Genomic DNA, 23,036 nt, shown 5'->3' with positions numbered 1-23,036 from the left:
AGTGAACAATAGATTGCATTTAGTTGATTAATGACAAACCTAATGTAACAGCAAAACGTGTTTTGTCTTCATCTGGGATTGAAATAGAGCCGGAGAATAAACTGCGGGGTGTCAAAGAGCGATTCCTGAGTCTCAGATCCTTCTTAGCAGTTCATTAGTCTGAACCATGTCTTAAAGGGAAGGAAATGTGTAAGTCCGCAGCGTGCAGCCACCATGTGTTGTCTAGCACAGCGGCCGGCGTCTGTCATGTAGAAGTCATCCCATCACAATACAAGCGCACGGTGTCCTTGAAAACATCATTACTTTTATAGTCTTATTTTTAGTCCAACTTGAATGGGGCTGACCTGCAATTCCAGACGTCGCCTTTCGACCAATGGTGGCGCTGTTTCTGGAAAAAAGAGCGAATTGTGTATACAGTGCCTAAGATGGAGAATGCCTTTAAGGCCGGGTTTTATGATGTGCAATGCTCCATGGGAAAAAGTATGCTAATTATCGCTCCTCCAGAAGTACGAGAGCTGTCTCATACCAGGCAGGCATCACCAGCTGGTTGTCTGGATGAGATGACTTTGACGCTTCTCTGGCGCTATTTTGTGCTTTACCCACCCCCCCTGGGTCCAGTTCTGAGTCTCTGGTGTCTGTTACTGTCTGCAGCCACTGATGGCACGTCGACAGCGCTGCAGCCAATCAGTGAGCTTAGTGGCACGTAACGTCATCTCGGGCAGATTGTTGTAAACGTGACGTCAGCGCTGCAGACAATAACAAACACTGGGAGCAGCGGCCGAGACTCTGCGCTGGACCCAGGGAGGGTGAGCAAAGCACAGTTATACACTAGAAACCAGTATCCCATTCTTGCCTTTCCCATTAGAAGTGTCTGGCAGCGGCTCAGTCCCCTTTTCCCATACAGAACACATGTACGCTCACCGAGCCGAGCACGCATGGATGGGAATGTCAGAGGTAATGGCCTTGGAATCAGCGAGCACTCAGCCATCGGCCACCCTTATACAATACCTGACTGACGGCACTGGGTGCCATCTTCCACACCTTCTCACTGAGTCACCTGATGCTTATTCATCGGTTCCTAAAAATCTTAAGGGTTGGGACAATTACCAATGACTTTATTTCTACGACATGGGTTGTTTGGAGGGGCACCGGGACCCTTCAGCTCCCATCGACGTTTCTCGGCTTGCTCCATTATGTCCTATGTGAAGCTGAGCGAGGCGGTGAGTCCCAGCGATCATACGATTGCGGGATAATTACGGGACCATCCCTTGGCTCTGAAGCTGCACTTTGTGGTCCTCGGCGGAGTTGATTGCTCGGTCTCCCCTCCCCCACACCTGCAGAACGTGTCTGTCTGGGAACATGGCGGCTTACCTATTTCCAAGAGTGCGCACACCTGACTCTCTTGTGGTTTCCTCCAGTATAATTCCCCTTCTCCCAGTCTGTCGTCACCAGGGAATGAATGGGAAGCAAACAACAGCGGACGGCCGCTCTATTGTCGCCTGTCTGTACTCATCCCATTATATTTTTAGGTCTCCAACTTGTGACTTTACAAATCCCAGCAAGCAGACTGCCAGGGCATCCTGAGAGTTGTAGTTATAGACTGGAGATAACAGCTCTGTACTAAAATATAATACTGAATTTAGTAGATGGGGCACTTCTTTGCCCATAAGGGTTGTCATAGGTCCTTAATGTCATATAATATTTTTTTCCATTTGCTGTGTATAGGGACCTTCCAACTTTCTCTTGTAGGAGAGAGAGACCAAGCAGATCAATTTCAATATGTCTGATCCTTTTGTTCCTGCAAGAGATAAGCTCCCCGACTGAGGATATTGGACGGCCATTTTTATTCCTTTAAATTCTTGCACCTATTTAACTGCACGTTGGGAGTTGTAGTTTCGAATCTGCTTTAGAGCCGCAGGTCTGAGATTACAGCTCCTACATTAAAATATAATTATGAGTCTTGGAGATGCTACATTTCTAAACGTGATGTTCAGCTTGCCATTACTGTGCCCTTAGGGGTTGTCATTGGTGAGTGGCCGGAAAGTTGAAGGGGTTGTCATAGGCGGGTGACCTGGGAATTGAAGGGGTCGCCGTAGGCGGGTGACCTGGGAATTGAAGGGGTCGCCATAGGCGGGTGACCTGGGAATTGAAGGGGTCGCCATAGGCGGGTGACCTGGGAATTGAAGGGGTCGCCATAGGCGGGTGACCTGGGAATTGAAGGGGTCGCCATAGGCGGGTGACCTGGGAATTGAAGGGGTCACCATAGGCGGGTGACCTGGGAATTGAAGGGGTCGCCATAGGCGGGTGACCTGGGAATTGAAGGGGTCGCCATAGGCGGGTGACCTGGGAATTGAAGGGGTCGCCATAGGCGGGCGACCTGCCTATTTAATCAGAAACTGAAATGAAGGCGGACAAAACACATTTGCGGAGTGGCTTTTCCATTTCAGAGGAGATGATGTCCATTTTTTTTCTGAATAAAAAGTAACATTTACTTTTCTCACCTCTTACAAAACAAAAGTTTTCCATCTTGGCCTAAAGTTTTTTTTGGGGGGGTGGGGGGGCCTTGTCATCTGTTTTTTTTTTTTTTCCAGTGCAGGCCATAGTAACCAATCAGATTCCAGATTTCAACTCAACAGAGCTTACTTGAAAATGAGAGCTGTGATCTGATTGGTTGCTACGGCCATCACCAACACGCGGTCCTAGAGCTGTCCTTATGGCTCAATATGTCTGCACTGTAGACTTTCCCTCAGAGACGCCCCGGCCTGTCTTATAGCACATCGTCCAGCAGAAATGTTTAGTGTACTTTTTTTTTTTTACATTTAATTAAAGGCAATGAGTGGAGTACACTATTCCTTTAAGTGATAATAATGGTCGCTCCTTATGGGATTCTTATTTTTCATATATTTTCCGTATCATATTATAAGAATGGTCTTTTTTTTTTATTATGTCCATGCCTAAATGGCTATTACATGGATAAATCTCCCATCCCCCCCGACAGCGACTGTGAGGGGACATAAGTGCCTGACCTGAATACTTATAATGTCTCTATATCGGATTTAGTCACTTCCTGGGCTTTGATTTGCATTGAGGCCTCATGAATTTGCATTGTGATGTGATAGAGGGGCTCAGTGTGCGCGGCCTGGAGCGGAGGGCACTGACTGAGGCGCAGCGTTGTGGAAGGCAGGGGGTATTATATATATCTATATCCATAGTGATGTATAATATATATATGGCCATAGTGTAATCTATATCCATAGTGATAGATATATGGTGTGTATAATATATATATGGCCATAGTGTAATCTATATCCATAGTGATAGATATATGGTGTGTATAATATATATATGGCCATAGTGTAATCTATATCCATAGTGATAGATATATGGTGTGTATAATATATATATGGCCATAGTGTAATCTATATCCATAGTGATAGATATATGGTGTGTATAATATATATATGGCCATAGTGTAATCTATATCCATAGTGATATATGGTGTGTATAATATATATATGGCCATAGTGTAATCTATATCCATAGTGATATATGGTGTGTATAATATATATATATATATATATATATATATATATATATATATATATATATATATATATATATATATATATATATATATATATATATATATATATATATATATATATATATACGGTATATATGTGTGCCTCGATCGTCTCAACTTTGTGCTGCACTCAAATGTTTGGAGGAAAACATGGGCTATCCTTTGTATTCATGGAAGCGATATGGCGGTACTATATAAATATAGGTTTGTCAGGCCCAGCCATGGAAGAGCCGGTTTATCCTTCGCTGGCTTTGAGCTGGTGATTACAAGGATTACCCCACAAATCCCTATCTCTAATATGACTGTTTGCTTTACACAATCATTTCATGCAGATGGGACCCCTGCCCCACCAGACAGATTCCTTCTGTGCTGTGAAGTGTCAGGAATCCCCAGAGCCGCCCCACCGTCCTCCCCCTCTCATGTCTGCCACAGGTAAAAGCCAAAACAGAAGCTCAGACAAAAAGATGTCCTCCCTGGGGCCACTGAGAAAATCCTACTGAGTGAGGCCTTCCTGGAGGGCGGTGACCCTGAGAGGTTAAATCTGAGTGTGCAGATGGATGGTAAAAGGGGCTACATGTTGCATGGGATGGAAAGGGGGTTGTCCAGGATAGCGCCACTTTTGTATATAGGCCATGCCTGGTATTGCTGCTTCAGTAGCTAGGTCTGAGCTGCAGTACTTAACATAACCTGTAGGCATAAGTGGCGCTATTTCTTAAGAAAAACGGAAACAGACTCTTTCTCCCTTTCGTTTATTGTCTATGGGACTATTGGAGAAAGCTGAGCGCTGTACTTGGCTTTGTCCGGCAGTCCCATAGACGGTAAACAGTGAAGGAGCTCATGCCCGGCCTCCTCTCCATTTAGATTGTGTTTCAGAGCTCCATTTTTGGTGTTCGTGGGACCCCCCATTTTTGGACAGATGATAACTTTTAATAATGGGAATAGCTCTTTAAAGGGGTTGTCAACCTTTTTAGGGACAATAGTTATTTATTTTATTTACTACAATTTATGTATTTGGGGTTAAAAAAATATATTTTTTTTCAATTAGGTTTCTTTAAAAATGTTGCCATGTTTGCTTTAACAGGCTATTTGTTTCCGAACACATTGAACTTTGATGTGATCTGTGGTCATAAATCAGCTGAGAGGAGCTCAGAAAAAGACAGATAAAAAAAGAGTAACAAATTACCCATCAGAATGAGCTCACTGACGGATCCTCAGTTTACTCATACTGCAGCCAGCAATAGACCGTACAGCATATAGGCTATAGAAGGCAAACGGCGGTGCAACATTTTTAATGAAGCCTGAATGCAAACATTATTTTTAATTAAAAATACATGTATTTAAGGAAGAAATAAAATGTCTCTAACGATGGACAGCTCCTTTCAGTCCTGCTGCTCCTTCAGTTTTACTACGCCTAGTCGGTGGCAGAAGTCGGACCTCATGGATCATAGTGTTATCTTTGCAGTATTCTATAGGACTAGGAGGTGAGAAGAACACCCCTTTAAGATTTTGGAGGAGAAGTGGAACAATTGCCGAGAACCGTTAACCTCTACACATAATTCTGGTTTTATCTATAAGGGAAAGTTTTCATCTTGCCCATGCACTATATCCGCTGCCTGTCAGGGAACCTTGTCGCTTTGTAGAGTGCGGTCATTATTCCCTTGTCCCAATTATTTTCATGGTTTGCAGAGAAATCCATTTAGTTCCACAGAGACCTTATCAGAGCCCCCTGGACAAAGAGGGGCTTTCACAGCTTGTACTGGCATCGAGCTCCAAGACATGAGGGTGGGTGGGGGAGGTCAGTGTCTCTGCCAGGCCTGAAAACTGCTTCTGTGTGGGAAAGACGGGCCCTCACCTCCCTTGCCCATCAATCACTTGTTGTGCCCATCCATAATGCAAAACAGGGCGACTTCTACATAATATCGGAACCCTACCATATCTGCGCCAGGTACCCCCGTTCTCCTTGTACGCTGCTCATCCCTGCTGTATTACCCCCAGACTTACGGCTTATTCACCTTACTCCTGGATTTAGGATGTGACAGTCCACTAAACCGGGGCATCTTGGCATAGAAGCTGGGTCAAAGCGTATTATGGCTGTCAGTCCCATCCCCCCCCCCCCATCTGACTCTTCTGTCCAACTTGTGGGTTAAAACTAGCGGTAAATTCACTGATGGTTAGTAAATGGGGAAGTGCACTTTGCTGGCTAATGACCTTTTAATTTTAGAAATTCAAATTTAAAAGGGTTTTTCCAGAACTAGAAAAAAATGTCATTATGAATAAATTCCTAAATACCTTTAATTAGCGAATCCCATTCATTAGAGAAGTAATCACAATAGTACAATAGAATGGACGCCATCTTGTTACACAGGCAGAAACTGGTCCTAGAATGTTAATAGGACCGGAGCATGTGAGCTTGTGCAGGCGAGTGTGTGTGTATATATATATATATATATATATATATATATATATATATATATATATATATATATATATATATAAACCAGGGTACCAGTACAGGTAATATATTGTGACATAAGTTTATAATCAAAATGTGCTGCACATGATAAAAGCAGATGTTAAATCACCAGCTCCTCTAGCATACATATGTGGCTCATATAGAGAACATCATGGTCTTAATGACCATAAATACCTCAGCTGCAAATAGAAAGAATGGTCAACATGCATGTCACAGATTCATACCCATAGTGAGAACAGATGTAAGTGCCAATAACAGGGTCCACCTTAGGAAAGTCCCCAACGCGCGTTTGGCAATGTTTTAAGTGTATTGGTTCATCAGAGGGAAGTCCAGTGCCTCAAACCTCATATTGCAGGTTTAAATACCATTAGTGGTAATCACTAGCCAATGATGCCGAGTGGGATCGGTGCATGCTAACTCCACCGCAGACACCCCCTAAGCATCATACATGGTGTCATGGCCAGTCCGCTCATGCTCTTGAGCGAGGATGTGTCACCATGGCTCCCGCGCATGCACGAACACCGTTGAGATGCCTGACGACATCAGGACGTGGAGAGCAGAGAGCGCACCGCAACAAACAAAGGCATACACGATGGACACGATGACCCTGGAGGTCCCTACCAACTCTAACATTCTATTATTCTAGATTCCTCAAAAATCATAATAGATTAATATGTTCTACGGTTTCAAACAGTCATTGGGAACTAGATTGCAACATAAGGGAATAAGGATGATTTGAACTGATATAAAATGTACAGATCATGAAATGTACAAGGAATGTTAGCACTTAATAGTATATATACAGTTCAGTTATTCACCCATAACCACATACGTATGATATTCCACTGGACATAGTTGTCTGTTCCTGAAAAGTCATTCAATCCTGTTTGATAATGTCCCAAAGAAGTCTGCCACTGATTGCTCAATTATAAGTATCAGCAAGAAGGTTTGTGAACAAAGCCAAGAGCCGCGCTGGAAAATATCACAAAATGGGGGCAGCAGCAACATGTAATGATATAGGAAATTAAAAAATACGTAAATATACAGAGGAAAGCAAGAGACTAGAAGTGGGATGCCTACACGAATGCTGTGAAGCTAAGTGTCTCATTCAACCCAAGTTGGATCATAGTGCCCAAGGAGATGATCCACCTAGCCTCATATTGAGCTAATAATTTTTTAACATTACCACCTCTGATGCCGCCATGGATGACATCAATTCACCATGGTATTCCTTAAAATGACGTGGCAACGTTTTCAAAAGTGAACGATCCAAACTCTCAATTCTGTTGAGGTTCTACGTAGATCTTGGGGCAACAACATAAAATAAACAACATACGCCGTCCCTCAAGATGTAAGATGTGTAATGTCAAATTTGCGTTTGCCATCAGCAGATTCAAAAGAGGCACAGCGGAGGACATTGACTCGGGCAAGACAATGACCACAAGGAAACCGACCTAAAACAGGACCTCTTGAGCAGAAGGGATTGGGTGGCCTTGACACATAGTGGTTCCTAACAAGAAGATCTTTAAGGTTTTTTCCCCATCGAGACGTCATTAGTGAAGACTCATAAAGTGAATTTGCTAAGACTGGATCGGTCTTTAATACTGACCAGAGTTTATCCAAAATGGATCTAATCGTGTGCCCCTCATGGTTCTATGTCGAAATAAAGGGTATTGTTTCATCACGATTGTTAGATTTTACGGGGTATCTTAGCAAGTTATTGCGCGGAGTCGTCTTAGCTCTACTGTATCCTTTCTTGATACATCTATCACTGTACCCCCTCTCCTGAAATCTTAATTTGAGATCCTTAGCTTGTACTTCAAATCGCTCCTCGAATGAGCTGATGCGCCTCGTCCTGAGGATTTATCTGCCCTGATGGTAGAAGCATTGTGGGCAGATGATACATGCAGCAAAGAGTTTACCTGTGTAGATTTCCTATATCATCATCAACCTCAATGCTGATGTCAAAGTCAGTTTTTTTATCACTGCTTATAGGTCGATGTTAAATGGATTCATAGGTAATTGATCCTTAAACGTTTCGAGCTTCGAGAAGTTGGGTTGTAGTGGACAGACTGGATGGAGCACGGTGGTCTTGGAAAATATATTTTTATTAATTATAAATAAAGGGTGTATTTTATGGTATTCGCCCACCTCAGTCAGTCCTTGTAAAGTGCTGCGGAATATGTTGGCGCTATATAAATAAAGAGATTATTATTATATTATTATTAGTCATAGTATTTTAAACAAGTGGATTTTCTCTAGTTGGTTAGGTCCTCACTCTGTGAATTTTTCTATACTGATCGTAGACCCTCTTCTGCAAGGGCCGGGCACCCGTAAACTATGTCCCCTCTCGTCCAGAGAATGGCACTCCCTCCATGTATAGCGGACCTCCAGACACCACTAAAGAAAAGGGGACAAACTGGACAACAATGTATTTAAGGGGAACACATACAATTACCATAAGGGGGGAATTTTTTAATATGAAGGTGAATGCTCTGTAATTCTGCAATGATTTTATTTGTCCTGCAGTTTAGAAGTGGATCAAGAATTTCATACCCCGGGTTGGTGTGTGGTGGAAATTACTATCTAAACTGGTCCGGTGCCAAAATGTAGTGGAGACCTCCTAAGCACCGATCAGGTGGCCGGGGGAGCTTTAAAAGGTTCCGTAATTGAAGGCGGTGGGCTGCCTCGCTGCTGTGGTCTGGGGGATGATGTCACACTCACTTCTGTCACAGGCTGTCCCTGGGGGCGAGGAGTGGTCACTGCTTCCAGAGGACAGAGGGACCTTTTAATGTGCCATCTTGTCAATGGGAATAATTAATCATTCTCTTGAAAATTGCTTTTTTTTTCCCCCAAGCTGCAACGTGGCCCCCCAGCCCTCCTCCTTATCAGTCCACTTGTCCCTTTTCCTGTAACAGAAGGATGATCTGCAGCTTCTCTCGGTATAGAAGGAGTTACTCCTCGTACACGGGATGTCACCAGTATTCCCCATGTGGCAGATGCTGTCAGTGTGGGAGGAGGGGTATGAGGCTGCAGACAGCCAATAATGCCGCTCTCCATGCTTTCTTCATGGGCAGACCCCCTCCTCCTCTGGGAGTCCCCTGGTCCCCACATACACACATCTGCCTATTGTTTCTGTGATGTCAATATGGGCCGTGTATAGAAGTGAAGGGGCTCTGCCGATATTCGTGTAAGTACATGCCCCGTTCACTATTTGTGCATATGGGGTAGCAAGTTATAGGATCGTCTGCAATATTGTATTATATATGTTATTATGGCCCGTGCACAAAAACTTAAAAAATAACAACTCCATAGATATGTAAAGGGTGGACATCAATATCCTACACATGTGATGGGCAGCCCTATAAATTCACTATAGGATCTGACACCGTTAACGTTTTGACTTTCCCTATTAGTATGTTTGTGGTCAATTTACCCTAAATACCACCATTACCCTGGCATAGTTATTTTTGGTATTAATATTGCCATCGCCAATTTCTTTTTTACTTTGATCAGTACAATTCGGTCAGGTATAATATTTACTTAAAGGGATTGTCCATGAATATATAAAAATTGCTAGAGTGGCTTAATTACATTTCCTAATAGAGTAACTGATACAATCTGGGGCTGAATGTTGATCTAAAAAGGTACGAGAAGGGAGGGGGAACGTCGTGTTTTCATTGTACACCTCCATAGACGTCCTTAGTTTGCCACATGTATAAATATAGGACAGGTTTGCACTTGACTCGCGCTGCTGGTTGTGCTGGGATTTTCCACACATGAAAGTACAAGGAGCTGCGGTTGCCACAAGAATTCCTATTTGGGGTAAGAACGGCAAAATTTAGGAAAACTGGGGCAAAAACACAGGGGCAGGTCTCTCAAAACTGTTTTAATACTGAATCTGTCTTTGTTGCTCATAGCAACCAATCACAGCACAGCTTTCATTTTTCCTCAGCCACTTAAGAGATTAAAGCTGTGCTGTGATTGGTTGCTATGGCTGACAAACACTGTTTACAGAGCTAACTGGGCCTAGTAACCTTTCTATCAAGTTCTTTTGATTACTTTGTTATTTGGGAACATAAAAATGTCAAAAAAAATAGTTTTGGAGGTTTTTACAAATGAACACACACTTATTTTAAATGCTTCACCTTTAGCCACTACAGGGACATCGAAAATCGCAGATTAACGGCAGTATCTGAATATACCATATTGTTTCTGTGACGTTAAGTTTTAAGCCGGGTTCACATTTCGTTTTGGCCACTCGTACTGTATGTGACTTCATTCAGATGGAGTCCCCCAAAAATTGGAATACATTTGGAATCTCCGGCAGAGCCATTCACTAAAACAAGTCATTTAGGACTTTGTCCTGCAGGGTCTTTTTTTTTTTTTTTTTTTTTAGGCCGATGCAAAAACATAAACATACTAAAAAAGACAAACACCACCAGAAAGGAGGCGAAAGTGACTAAGTTTGCTTCAATTTAGTGAATCGCGCGTCGGGGGGACATCGGAATCCCATTTTTTGGCAGTTCACACAAAAGCCCTGATGAAGCCACCAACGTGTGCCCAAGCATGATCTAAACAGGCCCTTACATTGTGATCTATGGCTTTAAAGCCATAAATGAGCCCTCACCACCCCCTCCCCACCACCTTTTCTTGGAACACTTGATGAGAAGCCATATTGATAATTGCCCAGCTTTTCTATGAACGGATATAACTGAGATATGGTTGCGATAGAAATTTAAAGGCCAACTCCAGGACTGCGGTATTATATCGTAATATCAGCACATTACATCCAACCAGTCATGTTCAGACTTCTGTGAAGCTGAAGTTTTTTGGAAGTTTTTTTAGTATCGATCTATAGCTCTGTCTCCTGCTCAGAAACTTTTCTGAATTATGTGCCCGTCCCCCGCACTTGTTGTATCCCGGATGCATCAGACGAAGGGGAACTAAAAAAAAAAGTCCCCAGCCTCTGTGACCGATAAAGGAGTTTTCTTTTATTCTGAAGTTTATTCATTGTATTCTAAGAAATTTGTGCAACTTTTTATTATACTTCATGGTTCGGCTCTCTGCTTGTAGTCAGTGAATCGAAACACTGGCACTAATTACAATATTAGACACTCGCTGAGTTGTGTTGAACAGGAAAATATGAAAATGGTAGCAATTTTTTAATGTGCTTAAATACATATACCTTGGGGTTAAACATAATTTTTGCAATTGGGTTTCATTAAAAGTTTTGGCTATTATTTTCTTGCACATTTAACTTTGATGTAAATCAGCTGAGAAAAAAACATATAAGTTATAAACTCCCCATCATGCCATCACAATGGGTTCACTGACAGATTCTCAGTTAACTCATTCTGCAGCCAGCAATACACAGCACATCATAGAGACTGTGGAAGGAAAGCGGTGCAAAATTTGTAATGAAACCAAATTATAAAAATGATTATTAGCTCCTATAATATGCATTTAAATAATAAAAAAAAACTTCCAAAGGTGGACAACCCCTTTAAAGTATCACTAAGGGAACGGGGGAAATACAATCCTAATTTGACAATCTGTAGACTCTTAAGACTTTTCCTTAAAAAAAAACAAAAAAAAAAAACTGGGTCTGTTTTCTCTACGCCCCATCCATTCGGCTAGTGCTGTCTGAGTGGGCAGGGCTTTTCTTAGCAGGAGGGGCGTTTCCTAATAGTAATGTCTCTTTAAATTTTTGATAGTGCCCCTTTAAATTAACTGTTGGTGCAGGTCGATCCTGATCACATCATAGTGAGCAGTGCAGACACCCTTACATTTGGCAGAAGTGTCTGAAGTTTTATAAACTTTTTCCCAGCTTAGCCTTTCTTAAGATGTGACCTGTTTAGCTTAGGTCACAGATAACCTTTCAACTCCTCACCTCTAGTTCCCATAGATAGGATCCCTGGGGTTAGGACCTAGAGAACATTCCCCCGCAAAAAGGATCAGCCAATGGGCCAGTCTGTGCCTGTACAATCTGTACCCAGGGATTGTTTTGCCGTCATGCACCTGGATGCAAAACTAAACACTTATTATATTTCACATAACATGCACTTGTTTTATTAACCTGTAATATCCAGTCTCGCTCCACTCACGACTGTGGTTAACCCCTATCTACCTCTCATAGGGGTCCAGGAAGCTGAAATACATGGAGCTGCGCAGATTTAGCCTTCGTGCCATGCAGTGATCCCATAAGGAATCCGACCTGTTTGTCGTACTCCTTACATACTGATGCTATGAATGACTCCACGCGTTTTGGTTCTTGTGTGATTTGCTGACCTATAAAACTTCTGGATTAAGCAGAAAGATTAACTTCCCCATCATGGTTTGCATCAACGCTGACTCGGATTAGATGAGATGATTTGTATGTGGTATCTAAGGTTAAGTTCATTACTGAAATAAGTCCACAAGCCTTCAAAGGGTTTTTCCCATCTTGATGGATATTGTTGGATAGGGCTTGTAAACTCAAGCAATGTTGCAACTTACTGCTTGTTAAAATTTTCAGATATTCTTGAGATATTAACATTTTTTTTCACAGCTCATTGCCTTGGAGACCGACCACCTCTGCTAGACAACAGAACACAGAAAGTGCCTACAAGCTCTTTTCTGTTAAGCATGTAAGCACTGTGTTGAAGCTGGCCAGGATTGCTGTAGTGCGCTGTTACTGCCTAATCCCTTACAGCTTCAGTGCCGTGCTTACAAGCTAGACTGCAACGGTGGTCGGTCTCTTAGGCAACCAGCTGTAAACAAAAGAAAAGTGTTAAAATGTCAAGAACTGCTGCAAATTTTAATCAGCAGTAAATTGCAAAAGTGCTTGTATTTATAAGCGCTGACAATATTAATCTGTGAAAATGAGAATAACCCTTTAAAAGGGGTGGACAACCCCTTCTCAAATTCTATCTTCCCTTTTATTAAATAACAGCCCGGAAGAAGTGAGTTACTACTTCTCTGGTTATATCCAATGGAAGTGAGAATGAAGTGGCCACTGATTGGCTGCAGGGCTTGTGTGACATAACAGCGTCACACGTGCCCCGGGAGAGCCAGCGCCGTCCTTGCTGGAGAAGCGCCGTGGTTGCTGGAGCAGCGCCGTGGTTGCTGGAGCAGCGCCGTCGTTGCTGGAGCAGCGCCGTCGTTGCTTGAGCAGCGCCGTCGTTGCTTGAGCAGCACCGTCGTTGCTGGAGCAGCGCCGACTTCGGAGGTGTGTATAAGGGGGAATATAGCAATTGAGAAAGGGTTGTCTGAGTTCTAAGTACTGGATAAACCCCTTGAGGCCGAATTCGCACTAAAGGATTAGCCTCTGCGCTCCGTGTGCAGTTCTGTGCCCCTGTCCATGTTGCAGACAGCCACACATTTTTGTCTTTCGGGTACAAGTTAAGGCAATGGATCCTCATCTGCTAGAGGGAGTCCCATGGTGCATACATGGTGGTAATGAAAGTTGCACCATTGGCTACTATAGAGTTCTTTTGCTGGCTAGTTACAGTCCATCGGGGACTAGGACCGCACATGTACAGGACACATACACGTACACTTGGGTGCGTGTTTTTTTTAATGGGTAGCTACAGCCAGACAATGATTTATAGGACTGGGTATAATGATGGCAGCAGAGAGATTGGAGGTCCTCTGCATTCATGAGGCAGCCCAACACCTCCCACTGAAATCGGCGGGTTCGGCAAGCAGCATTTTAACTCCCCTTGGGCAGCTTTGGGGCATTACATTTACCAAAAAGTTTGAGTTGTTGTTGGCTTTGTCGTAGAACTTCCTATAATTTTAAATATTAATAGATGTTTTTGTGGTAAATTCATTATCCGTTCTCACAAGTCATATATATCTGTGCCAGGAAGGTTTGGCGGAGTGTCACATTTTATTTTTGCTTATGCCCCGTCCCTCCTGCTTCCATGAGTGGATTTTTGCCATGAACAAATCATTCCAGTAATACTAATATTTTCCTCTTTTCCAGGTGATCGTTATGTTGGATCTGACCCAATCGCTGCTTGTCTTTCTTGGCCTTTCTTTGTCTGTTTCCTCTTTTCCCAACTTCCTCCGCCCAAATGTCACGTTCAACCACATGGCTTATGACCCCGGCTCCGGCTTCATCTACATTGGGGCTGTTGACTGGATCTTCCAGCTGTCGCCCGACCTTCGGCTTATGTCGGAGGGTTTGACTGGTCCGGTGTTGGACAGTCCTGAGTGCCTTCCGTTCAAAGACCTAAAAGATTGCCAGCAAGCTACTAGCACCCATAACTTCAACAAGCTCTTGACCGTCAACACTCACGGTGGAGAATTACTGACCTGTGGACATGTGTATCAGGGAATTTGTGAGAAAAGAGACTTGGCTAATATTTCTAATATCATTTACCGCACAGAGGACCCTGGTGACAACCAATTTGTGGCAGCCAACGATCCCAAAGTCACCACTGTAGGGATAGTCGAGAGGACACCGCAGGGTGATTACCTTTTTGTAGGACGGGGCTTGACTGCTAGACTCTCGAGTGGAATCCCACCAATTACTATACGGCAACTGGAGAAGTCATCAGTGTTCTCCAATGAAGGTTTGGGCAAACTTGTGGTGGGTGACTTTTCGGATTACAATAACACGTTTGTAGGAACTTTCTCCGACGAAGGCCATGTTTACTTCTTGTTTTACCGCCGTGGATCGAAATCACAAATGGAATACAAAACATATCTCGGCAGCGTCTGCAGCAAGGACATTCACCTCTACTCCTATGTGGAAGTTCCTCTTGTATGCGACGGCTACAACTTGGCACAAGCGGCCCATCTGGAGACCAAGAACAGAGAGCTGTTTGTGGTGTTTTCGGCCAGCCAAGGTCCCATCCCATCTCCAAGTAGCCGGACAGCCCTATGTTCCTTTATGATGAAAGACATTGAGGAAAGGATCGAGAAAGCGAGAGTCTTGTGTTATACAGAGTCAGGCAAGGGGGAAAGTGGTCAAGAAGAGGCCGGGATTGAATATGGAGTGAACTCTAAGTGTGCAGCACTCCCTAAGGTACGTGCCCAAATGTACTGTTCTCCTTAAGGTCTGCGCTAGGTCATCTCCGATATGTCCCTCTCGTAAGGTTAGGATGTGGTTTCTGTACCATCTTGAGAATAACCAAACTTCTTGGCTTATTTCTTGTCAAGGAACCAAGGTCAATAAAAGTGGAAACTCCTACTTTGGCCAAATTGGCTTCGAACATGGACCTTCAATAACCATTTATTCTTGTTTCTTTCCAGGAATCCCCAAAGAACTTTCCATGTGGAGGCGATCACACACCCAGCCCAATTGCCAGCCGAGTCTCAGTCACGGCTTCACCTCTGATCACTAATGACTCCAGTCTCACCGCTGTAGCCGCGTTAGTGGAGGACTCCCGCAAGGTTGTCTTCCTAGGAGACGCTGGAGGATCTATACATAAGGTGATAACTGATTCTCAGTCAAAGCAAGTCACATTATCAAGAAAGGATTCAAGGATGAGGAGGAATCTTTGGGTTGTAATTGTCCATAAAAAAAGATGGCCCTATAGATGGTCTCCAGCGGCCTACGTATGATTTGTAATAGTTTAACCTTTTTTGTTTTCTCTTTTAGGTCTTTGTTTCTTCTGGTATTGGACAAGTCTACAGCTCCTTGGTGGTGGCACCAGGATCTCCTGTAAGCCCTGACCTAGTTTTGGACACCTCGGGGAGGCTCCTGTATGTTATGACTGAGTCAATGGTAAGCGAGATCCACCCTGATGTATTTGATGTCTGCTTCATTGCCTGCGGCATAATGTCAACAATAGGGCCGTGCAACAATACAGAAAATGGAGGATGATGATGACTTGACAGATTAGTATAGGCCATCGAAAGGGCCCAAAGAATTATTGGAGCTGACTATCTCACCGACGTAAACCAAAAGCACACAATGGGGTGCATAGGGAGACAAAGGACATGTTTAGAGGGGACACTTTGCACTTTTCCCCATGCATATAGCTAAATTATAAACTAAACTTTACCAAAAATGTGTAATCAGAAAATTACCTATTGTTTAAACCAAATATATAGAAATATATATTTTTTATTTTCCACATCACGATCAATTTTCCCATTGGTTGCTAAGCCTAATACTAGACATACTTCTGTGCTATACAGAAAAATGGCATCAGTCTCATTGTCATTAAAGACAGGATTACAATGATTGATAACACCTCTATATACAGTATATAACACAGGATCCACCATTCACAATAGGTGATGTCACAGCTCACCTCCTCCTCCTGTATAATGACTGATAACATCTCTATATACCGTAGATAACACAGGATCCACCATTCACAATAGGTGATGTCACAGCTCACTTCCTCCTCCTGTATAATGACTGATAACACCTCTATATAGAGTATATAACACAGGATCCACCATTCACAATAGGTGATGTCACAGCTCACCTCCTCCCCCTCCTGTACAATGACTGATAACACCTCTATATACAGTAGATGACACAGGATCCACCATTCACAATAGGTGATGTCACAGCTCACCTCCTCCCCCTCCTGTACAATGACTGATAACACCTCTATATACAGTAGATGACACAGGATCCATGAACAGTCTCAGAGCCCATGCCATAAGCATGTCCACTGTGGATTGCTGGACGTCCATCTCAAGCATCTGACTCATGTCGGCATGTGACTACTCATCTAAGAGGCTCCACCTCCATGACTACCAGTAAATAATTTGCGTAGATTGCGCGAAGAGATAAAATACAGTTACTGATCATACACATATATGTTTAGAAAGTAAAAAAAAAAACTACAGTATAAACTAGTGGTAAAAGGTAGCAGGTTCCCTTTCATTGTCCAGCTGGCCCATGTGCACTGCGCTTATACACTGTAACAAACCCTGCAGCTGTATGATTTGGGTCCAGACTGGTTTTCACCCTCTGCATTGAATAATAATGTTCCAAAGTTGCAAAAGATTTTGTTACTCAATAGTTAAAGTTTAATTACAATAAAAGTAAAAGCCTCCCCCTTCAGCAGAATTGGACGCCCCGGGCAGTGCCATGTTTTGCTGTTTCCTGGATTTGCCGTTAGTCAGGGTTTTGCAAGGTTTTATCTGCATGACTTGGCACATGAATGACTGAGGAGGATCAGGGGACCTGCAGGCGGCTCTTTGGACCTGGTGGCTTGTCCAGCCTTAAAGGGGTTTGCAAAATATTTCCTAAAAGGCCCCAGAGATAAAACAGCTGTAAATGTGTCAGGCTGAAATCCTGGTTGGTTTTAATCGGGGCTTAAAAAAAAAAAATCACTTTTCCTATTGGGTTTCATTAAAAATGTTGCACCTTTTGCCTTCTGTGTTACACAGCCTGTTAATGGGAATGAGTTAACTGAGAATCCATTAGTGAGCTCGCTAGATGGAGAGTTTATTACTCTGGTTTTTCTCAGCTGATTTATGACCACAAATCACATCAAAGTTGAATGGACAAGAAGCCTGTAAAAGGAAAATGGCGCAATTAAATAAAAAATAAAAATTGTCCCCAAAGGGTGCACAACCTCTTTAAGAGTGAAGTTGATTTTCCTTCTGCTTCAGTCTTAAGTTTATGACTTTCCAGAGCCTCTAACTGTAAAATATTCCCCCCTAATTTTGGCACTAGCGTTCCACTTCCGACTCCCAACCTCTTAGTGGCCTAACCCCCCGCCTCAGGTGACCCCGAGCCCCCTTCCTCATTTGGTAGTTGTAGTTTTTCCAGTTTGATTTTTGGAATTCCCATTTTTTATACAAAGCGCTCGATTCATTATTGCATTTACATGTTTTTGTTTTTTTACATTTTTTTTTTTAGTGATTTTATTTGCACTTTTTATTTATTTTTTTTTTGCACCTTTTTTTTAGTCTATATTATATGTTCTCCTGTATTTGTTTTTTTTTTGTTTGTTTGTTTTGTATTTTTTCAGTTCTCCATTGTGGGCAAAGTTTGGGGGTTTTTTCCAGATGTTCTCGGCTGATTCATTAATTGCAACTTTTTAAAAGGTCGCCAAATTTTTGCACTTAAGTGTCGTCCAGTCTCCTCTTAGAATAATTTTTTTTCTCATGTGCGTCTTTTTTTGGGAAAAAATTTTGCAACATTTTAGCGCAACATAGGACTTTTTGTTCTAGAAAGTCACAAAAAAAAGCAAATTTTTTGACTTGCGTTTCACACGGGCATATTTCAGGGTCCGTGTGCGGCACATAAGTGTCTATAGGACTGTTGTCATTTTCATTCAAAGGGGTTGTCCAGTGACAACTCGTTGATTGGCGGGGGTCCAATCGCTTTGTCCTCCACGGATCCCCGTTAGAATGGAGCGGCAGTGCTATAGTTTTGTGGACAACCCCTTTAATAATGGCTCAGTCTTCTGCTTGCCTTGTGTTTTGTTACGCTGGTGATGTTCCTGATACATTGATACAGTTTCCAGTTATAAAGCTTCTTTGTTCTGGTTACATCATGTTCCCGCTTGTCCCTTCCTTCCACCAGGAACATTTTCTGTTCTTCACTATTCGTCCTTGAATTCTTATACAGAGCAGCTGACCGGGGTCCTAATAACAGCACCGGGTGGCGGCATTATATGACATGCAGGCGTACCGTTGGGTGTACACTATCTAGTGGTGATCCCGAATCACAATTTGTATTGTAGTCCAGTGCCTCATTCACTGTTCTGTATGCTTCAGAGCTGAAATCTCCCAGCATACCCTGATAGCTTCAGCTAATTGTTGGTGCTGCTTTGTGTCAGATCCTTACAGTAAAGCGTTTACTTCGTAACATCGCCAGGGATCCTTACATTAAAACGTCTACTTCTCTAGACCACCAGGGATCCTTATATTAAAGCATTTACTTCTCTAGACCACCAGGGATTCTTCCAGTAAAGCTTAGACTTCCCTAGACCACCAGGGATCCTTCCCATAAAGCGATTTCTTCCCTAGACCACCAGGGACCCTTACAATAAAGTGTTTAGTTCTCTACACCACCAGGCATACTTACTGTAAAGCGATTACTTCCCTAGACCACCAGGGACCCTTACAATAAAGTGTTTAGTTCTCTACACCACCAGGCATACTTACTGTAAAGCGATTACTTCCCTAGACCACCAGGGACCCTTACAATAAAGTGTTTAGTTCTCTACACCACCAGGCATACTTACTGTAAAGCGTTTACTTCCTTGGACCACCAGGGATTTTCATATTGACCTCTTCAATATACCAAACCATCAGAGGTAGTGGCAGGGAAGCTGTCATCGGCTTTTTTAATTGCCTTGGACCACTAGAGATTAGAAGTCAAATCCGCCAATTTTGGGCGACCATTCTAGCCTTTTCGACATTTTTTTAAGCCGCCATTAGATGGTTGTGATAGCGGCTCACGCAGAACACAGGAGCGCTCGGCCTTCTGTACCTGGGGGGGGGGGCGGATGGATAACGGTCAGCCAGACCAAGCTCATCTAATGTGCATGGCCAGCTTTAGGATTAACCCTTGCACAACCCTAAACCCCCAGTTGCTCTTTGTTATGGCTGTTTGGGAGAAGTCCCCAAGTCCCTTCTCAAAAAACGGTACAGCTGGGTCGAGTACAGACCACCCTAATAATTACCAGCTGGTTACGTGACTTCAGGTTCACCGGAAGCAAGAAATAAAGATGTGTGTGTTGTGCCAGATGACGGAGCTGCCTCTGCTACATCTGTGTCTTTATAGGATTGGGTCTGGCGGTGCTTCTTGCTCGGTGCCATTAAGCACCTAATAACCTAATACCCGCACATCGCTCCCAGGCTCGGGCGGCCGCCGGGCGTCTAGATTTTTCCCGGATTTCACTTCTCCATAATTAATGGGGACATTCGCCGCCCCTCAGCGTTTCCTAGACGGACCAGGATGTTTAATATTTGATTACAGGTTCACACATGCAAATATAAACAGGTTATAACAGCTCAGGTTATAACAGCTGCTACTTTCATGTTTTGTTTGTTCGTGGCTGGTAAATGCTGACATCGCGTAAGCTAGAGAACACCTATAAGGGTCTTCTCTGCTTTACATCATCCCTATGTGCTAGAAGGGTCTCTTGACTATAAGCTTCTCCAGCGATCAATCAGTGTGTATACCAAGCAGTAAGTGTTCAGTTTCCCTGCAGCTCCCCCACTGGGGAAGTGTAGTATTACACCATCCCCATTCAAATCAGTAGAATGTGTGTAACCCAGGTCAGGTCCTCCACAGCGAGAGACTCTCTTTGTAGTTACTCCACTTTCTTGTAGGTTCTCGGTACTGAAGGTGGGTAAGATAAAGCAGCGATCATGAGTTCAGGGGTTTTATAAAAGTCTCCCTGATCTGAAATAGGTGATAACAGAAGATCTTTATGGCTTTTTTCAGACCCCTTTATCCTTGTCTCCTTTACTTTCCAGGTCACCAGGCTTCCAGTTGCCGAGTGTTCGAGCTTTGCTTCGTGTGACTCTTGTCTCGGAGCGGGGGACCCCTTCTGCGGCTGGTGTGTCCTGGAGGGGAGGTAAATAATTCATGGAGTAATTACGGAGCAGCGACACATGACGGGCTGAGAGGTGACATTCCCATTTGTACGGTCCATTGACGGGAATATAAACATCAATTTTGTGCATTTAAAGAGAGGAATTATAGGGTCCTGGTAGACGGGGATCAGCTGATCTCACCGGGGAGCCTCAGACCACCGTATGTTGTGACTGTATGTCCGTCAATATAATACACAAATGGGCCGAGGCTGCTTTGCGAGGGCTGCTGTGTATTATCTTTTTTCTTCATTAAATTTTGTCTCATGCTGCCAGATCGAATGTAGCACATAGATGGGATAACTTAAAGGGGGTATTCAGTCTTGATTCAGGAGCACACAGCTCCCCAGCCACCCGAAATCCTGATTCCTTGGTGGCAGCGCTCCTGAGTGATTGACAGTTCAGACCAGCACTGTGTGCCCTTTGATGTTTCTTGCATTGGAATAGCAGTAAGGCCACGTTCAAAATTTGGTCAATATTTTACATTAGAGGGTGTTATACTGGGAGTTCTTAGTGGTATCTTCTAAGCAAGGGACAGATTTGTTAGTTTAGGGGGCCTACCTGGGGATTCCTAGCCTCCCCGATGGACCAGTCTGAGGCTGACAACTTTAATGATGTTACTTTTGAATTACACTTGGAAACTCATAAGGTGAGGGTGTTCCCTACTTTATTAACCATTTTAATAAATGATGTGTGAATTGCTGATTGAGAAAGTAACCTTGCATGAGCTAAGGCTGGTTTCACACCTCTGACATTCACGGTCCGAGTACAGACGGCAATGTCCAGACCGTCCCCGGGTCTCTTGACCCAAATTTAGCAACGTCATTTATGCCTATGAAGCTGTTGGGTTCAGGTCAGTAAACCCGTGGCCGAACAGACATCGTGGTCAGTATTCGGACTGATATAGTCAGACATGGGAACCCAGCGACTTCCTGTAACAGAAACTGGAGAATGTTCTAAATTGCTAAAAAAAAAACCTGTGTGTTAAAATTCAATTCAGGATTTCGCTCATAGAGAAAGTTAGTAAGCCTACTAATATGGGGGGTATGGACATCCTAAAGTCCACTCCTCCTAGCCCTCCCTCCTAGCCCTTCCCCCTAGCCCTTCCTCCCTAGCCCTTCCTCCCTAGCCCTTCCTCCCTCCCTAGCCCTTCCTTCCTCCCTAGCCCTTCCTTCCTCCCTAGCCCTTCCTTCCTCCCTAGCCCTTCCTTCCTCCCTAGCCCTTCCTTCCTCCCTAGCCCCCCCCCCCAGTCCTTCTCCTAGCCCTTCTTCCTAGCCCTTCCCCTTGTCATCTCCGTGTTTCGTTCTCCACCTTGTAGGTGCACAGAGAAGCTGCAATGTGCGGGCAGCAGTGAGGCTAACCACTGGCTATGGAGCTTTGACGATCACACTCAGTGCGTGTCCATCCAGGATCTGTATCCGGCCAACCAGAGCAGACTCGAGCAGACAGAGGTGCGAGCAGTAAGAGGCTCTGGTCCATTTAATGTAGATTAGAGCCCAGAGGCTACGTAAACCACTGAGCGATGCTGTAAATCGTGTACTGCATGTACGTGTCGTTTTCTTCTCTATTCACACCCCGACTAAAAAAAAAAATATGAATTCTGCTGGTCCCATCGTGGAATTTTCCTGCAGTTATTTGACCGAATACCAAGGGGGTTATCACACTCTACAGGATAGGGAATAAGTATGATCGCTGGGAGAATGGCTTTCCGGCAGATGGATCCTACTAATATTTCTTGCTTCTCTTCAGGTCTCCATGACTGTGCTGAACTTTCCAGCTGGTGCAGAACAAGACACTTGGAATTGTCTGTTCAATGATTGGTCCAGTCCTGCCCATGTCTATGGGAACAAGGTCAGGTGCACCTCTCCACCACCTGGACTACTGCCCCCAAATCACCCCGACAAAGGTGAGCCCCCCTCTATTACAAAGACAGAGCAAAAGGGTTCTTCACGTTGGACAAGTTCTTCTTGCTGCTGTAATTTGTGAGCAAACCTGGCAGTAAGTGTTCAGTTTCCCTGCAGCACCCCCGCAGGTGAAATAAAGCATTACACAGAACCAATTGAATTCCATACTCTTTTTGTGAAATGCAGGGCTGGTCCTCCAGAGTCCTGACCATGAGATGAGGAACCAGAACATCAGATTTCTTGGGTTTTCTATAGTAGACAATCCCATTAAGACCCTCAAGTGCATTAATTACTAGGCTGCACCCCCATAAGTTTTCCCCAGAGGTCTCCTTGCATCCAATGTCTTGCAGACGATCACTGCAGGTATCGATGGTGCTGGGTGTTGTTGTCTGTGACAATAATAATCAGGTTTGTCAAGAGCATTGGTAAAGTTCCTGAGATGGCAGAGATTGGAGGTCTGTGGTTCAGGAGAAGCCAGTGTGTACAGGACCTGGAGATGTGCTGGAGCTGCTCAGGGGTCCGGCTTCCTTCTCAGAAGTCTTGTGCCGGTCATATGAAGCCTGAT

At 43.8% G+C, this 23,036-nt stretch overlaps 1 protein-coding gene across 3 annotated transcripts in view; it reads left to right on the top strand.

Annotated features, from left to right (window-relative positions):
• The window catches only part of PLXNB3 (plexin B3), a 57,425-nt gene that overhangs the window by 5,363 nt on the left and 29,026 nt on the right, over positions 1–23,036 (top strand). The window contains exons 1-7 of one of the 3 annotated variants that reach the window (XM_073639922.1): positions 9,226–9,246; positions 14,026–15,072; positions 15,300–15,479; positions 15,649–15,774; positions 20,451–20,551; positions 21,886–22,018; positions 22,317–22,473. In XM_073639922.1, the coding sequence (XP_073496023.1) occupies positions 14,035–15,072; positions 15,300–15,479; positions 15,649–15,774; positions 20,451–20,551; positions 21,886–22,018; positions 22,317–22,473 (1,735 nt within the window). In that variant the 5' untranslated portion in view covers positions 9,226–9,246; positions 14,026–14,034. Of the gene's footprint in view, positions 1–9,225; positions 9,247–9,758; positions 9,882–14,025; positions 15,073–15,299; positions 15,480–15,648; positions 15,775–20,450; positions 20,552–21,885; positions 22,019–22,316; positions 22,474–23,036 lie in introns of those variants that run through there. The other 2 variants (XM_073639920.1, XM_073639923.1) reach the window with 2 other exon arrangements.

The sequence above is a fragment of the Phyllobates terribilis genome, unplaced genomic scaffold, assembly GCF_046119375.1.
Source record: "Phyllobates terribilis strain yellow unplaced genomic scaffold, ASM4611937v1 Scaffold_7__3_contigs__length_470593459, whole genome shotgun sequence".
Classification (NCBI taxonomy): Eukaryota; Metazoa; Chordata; class Amphibia; order Anura; family Dendrobatidae; genus Phyllobates; species Phyllobates terribilis.
The sequence above is the reverse complement of the archived record's forward strand: the minus strand, read 5'-3'. Positions and strand labels throughout refer to the sequence as shown.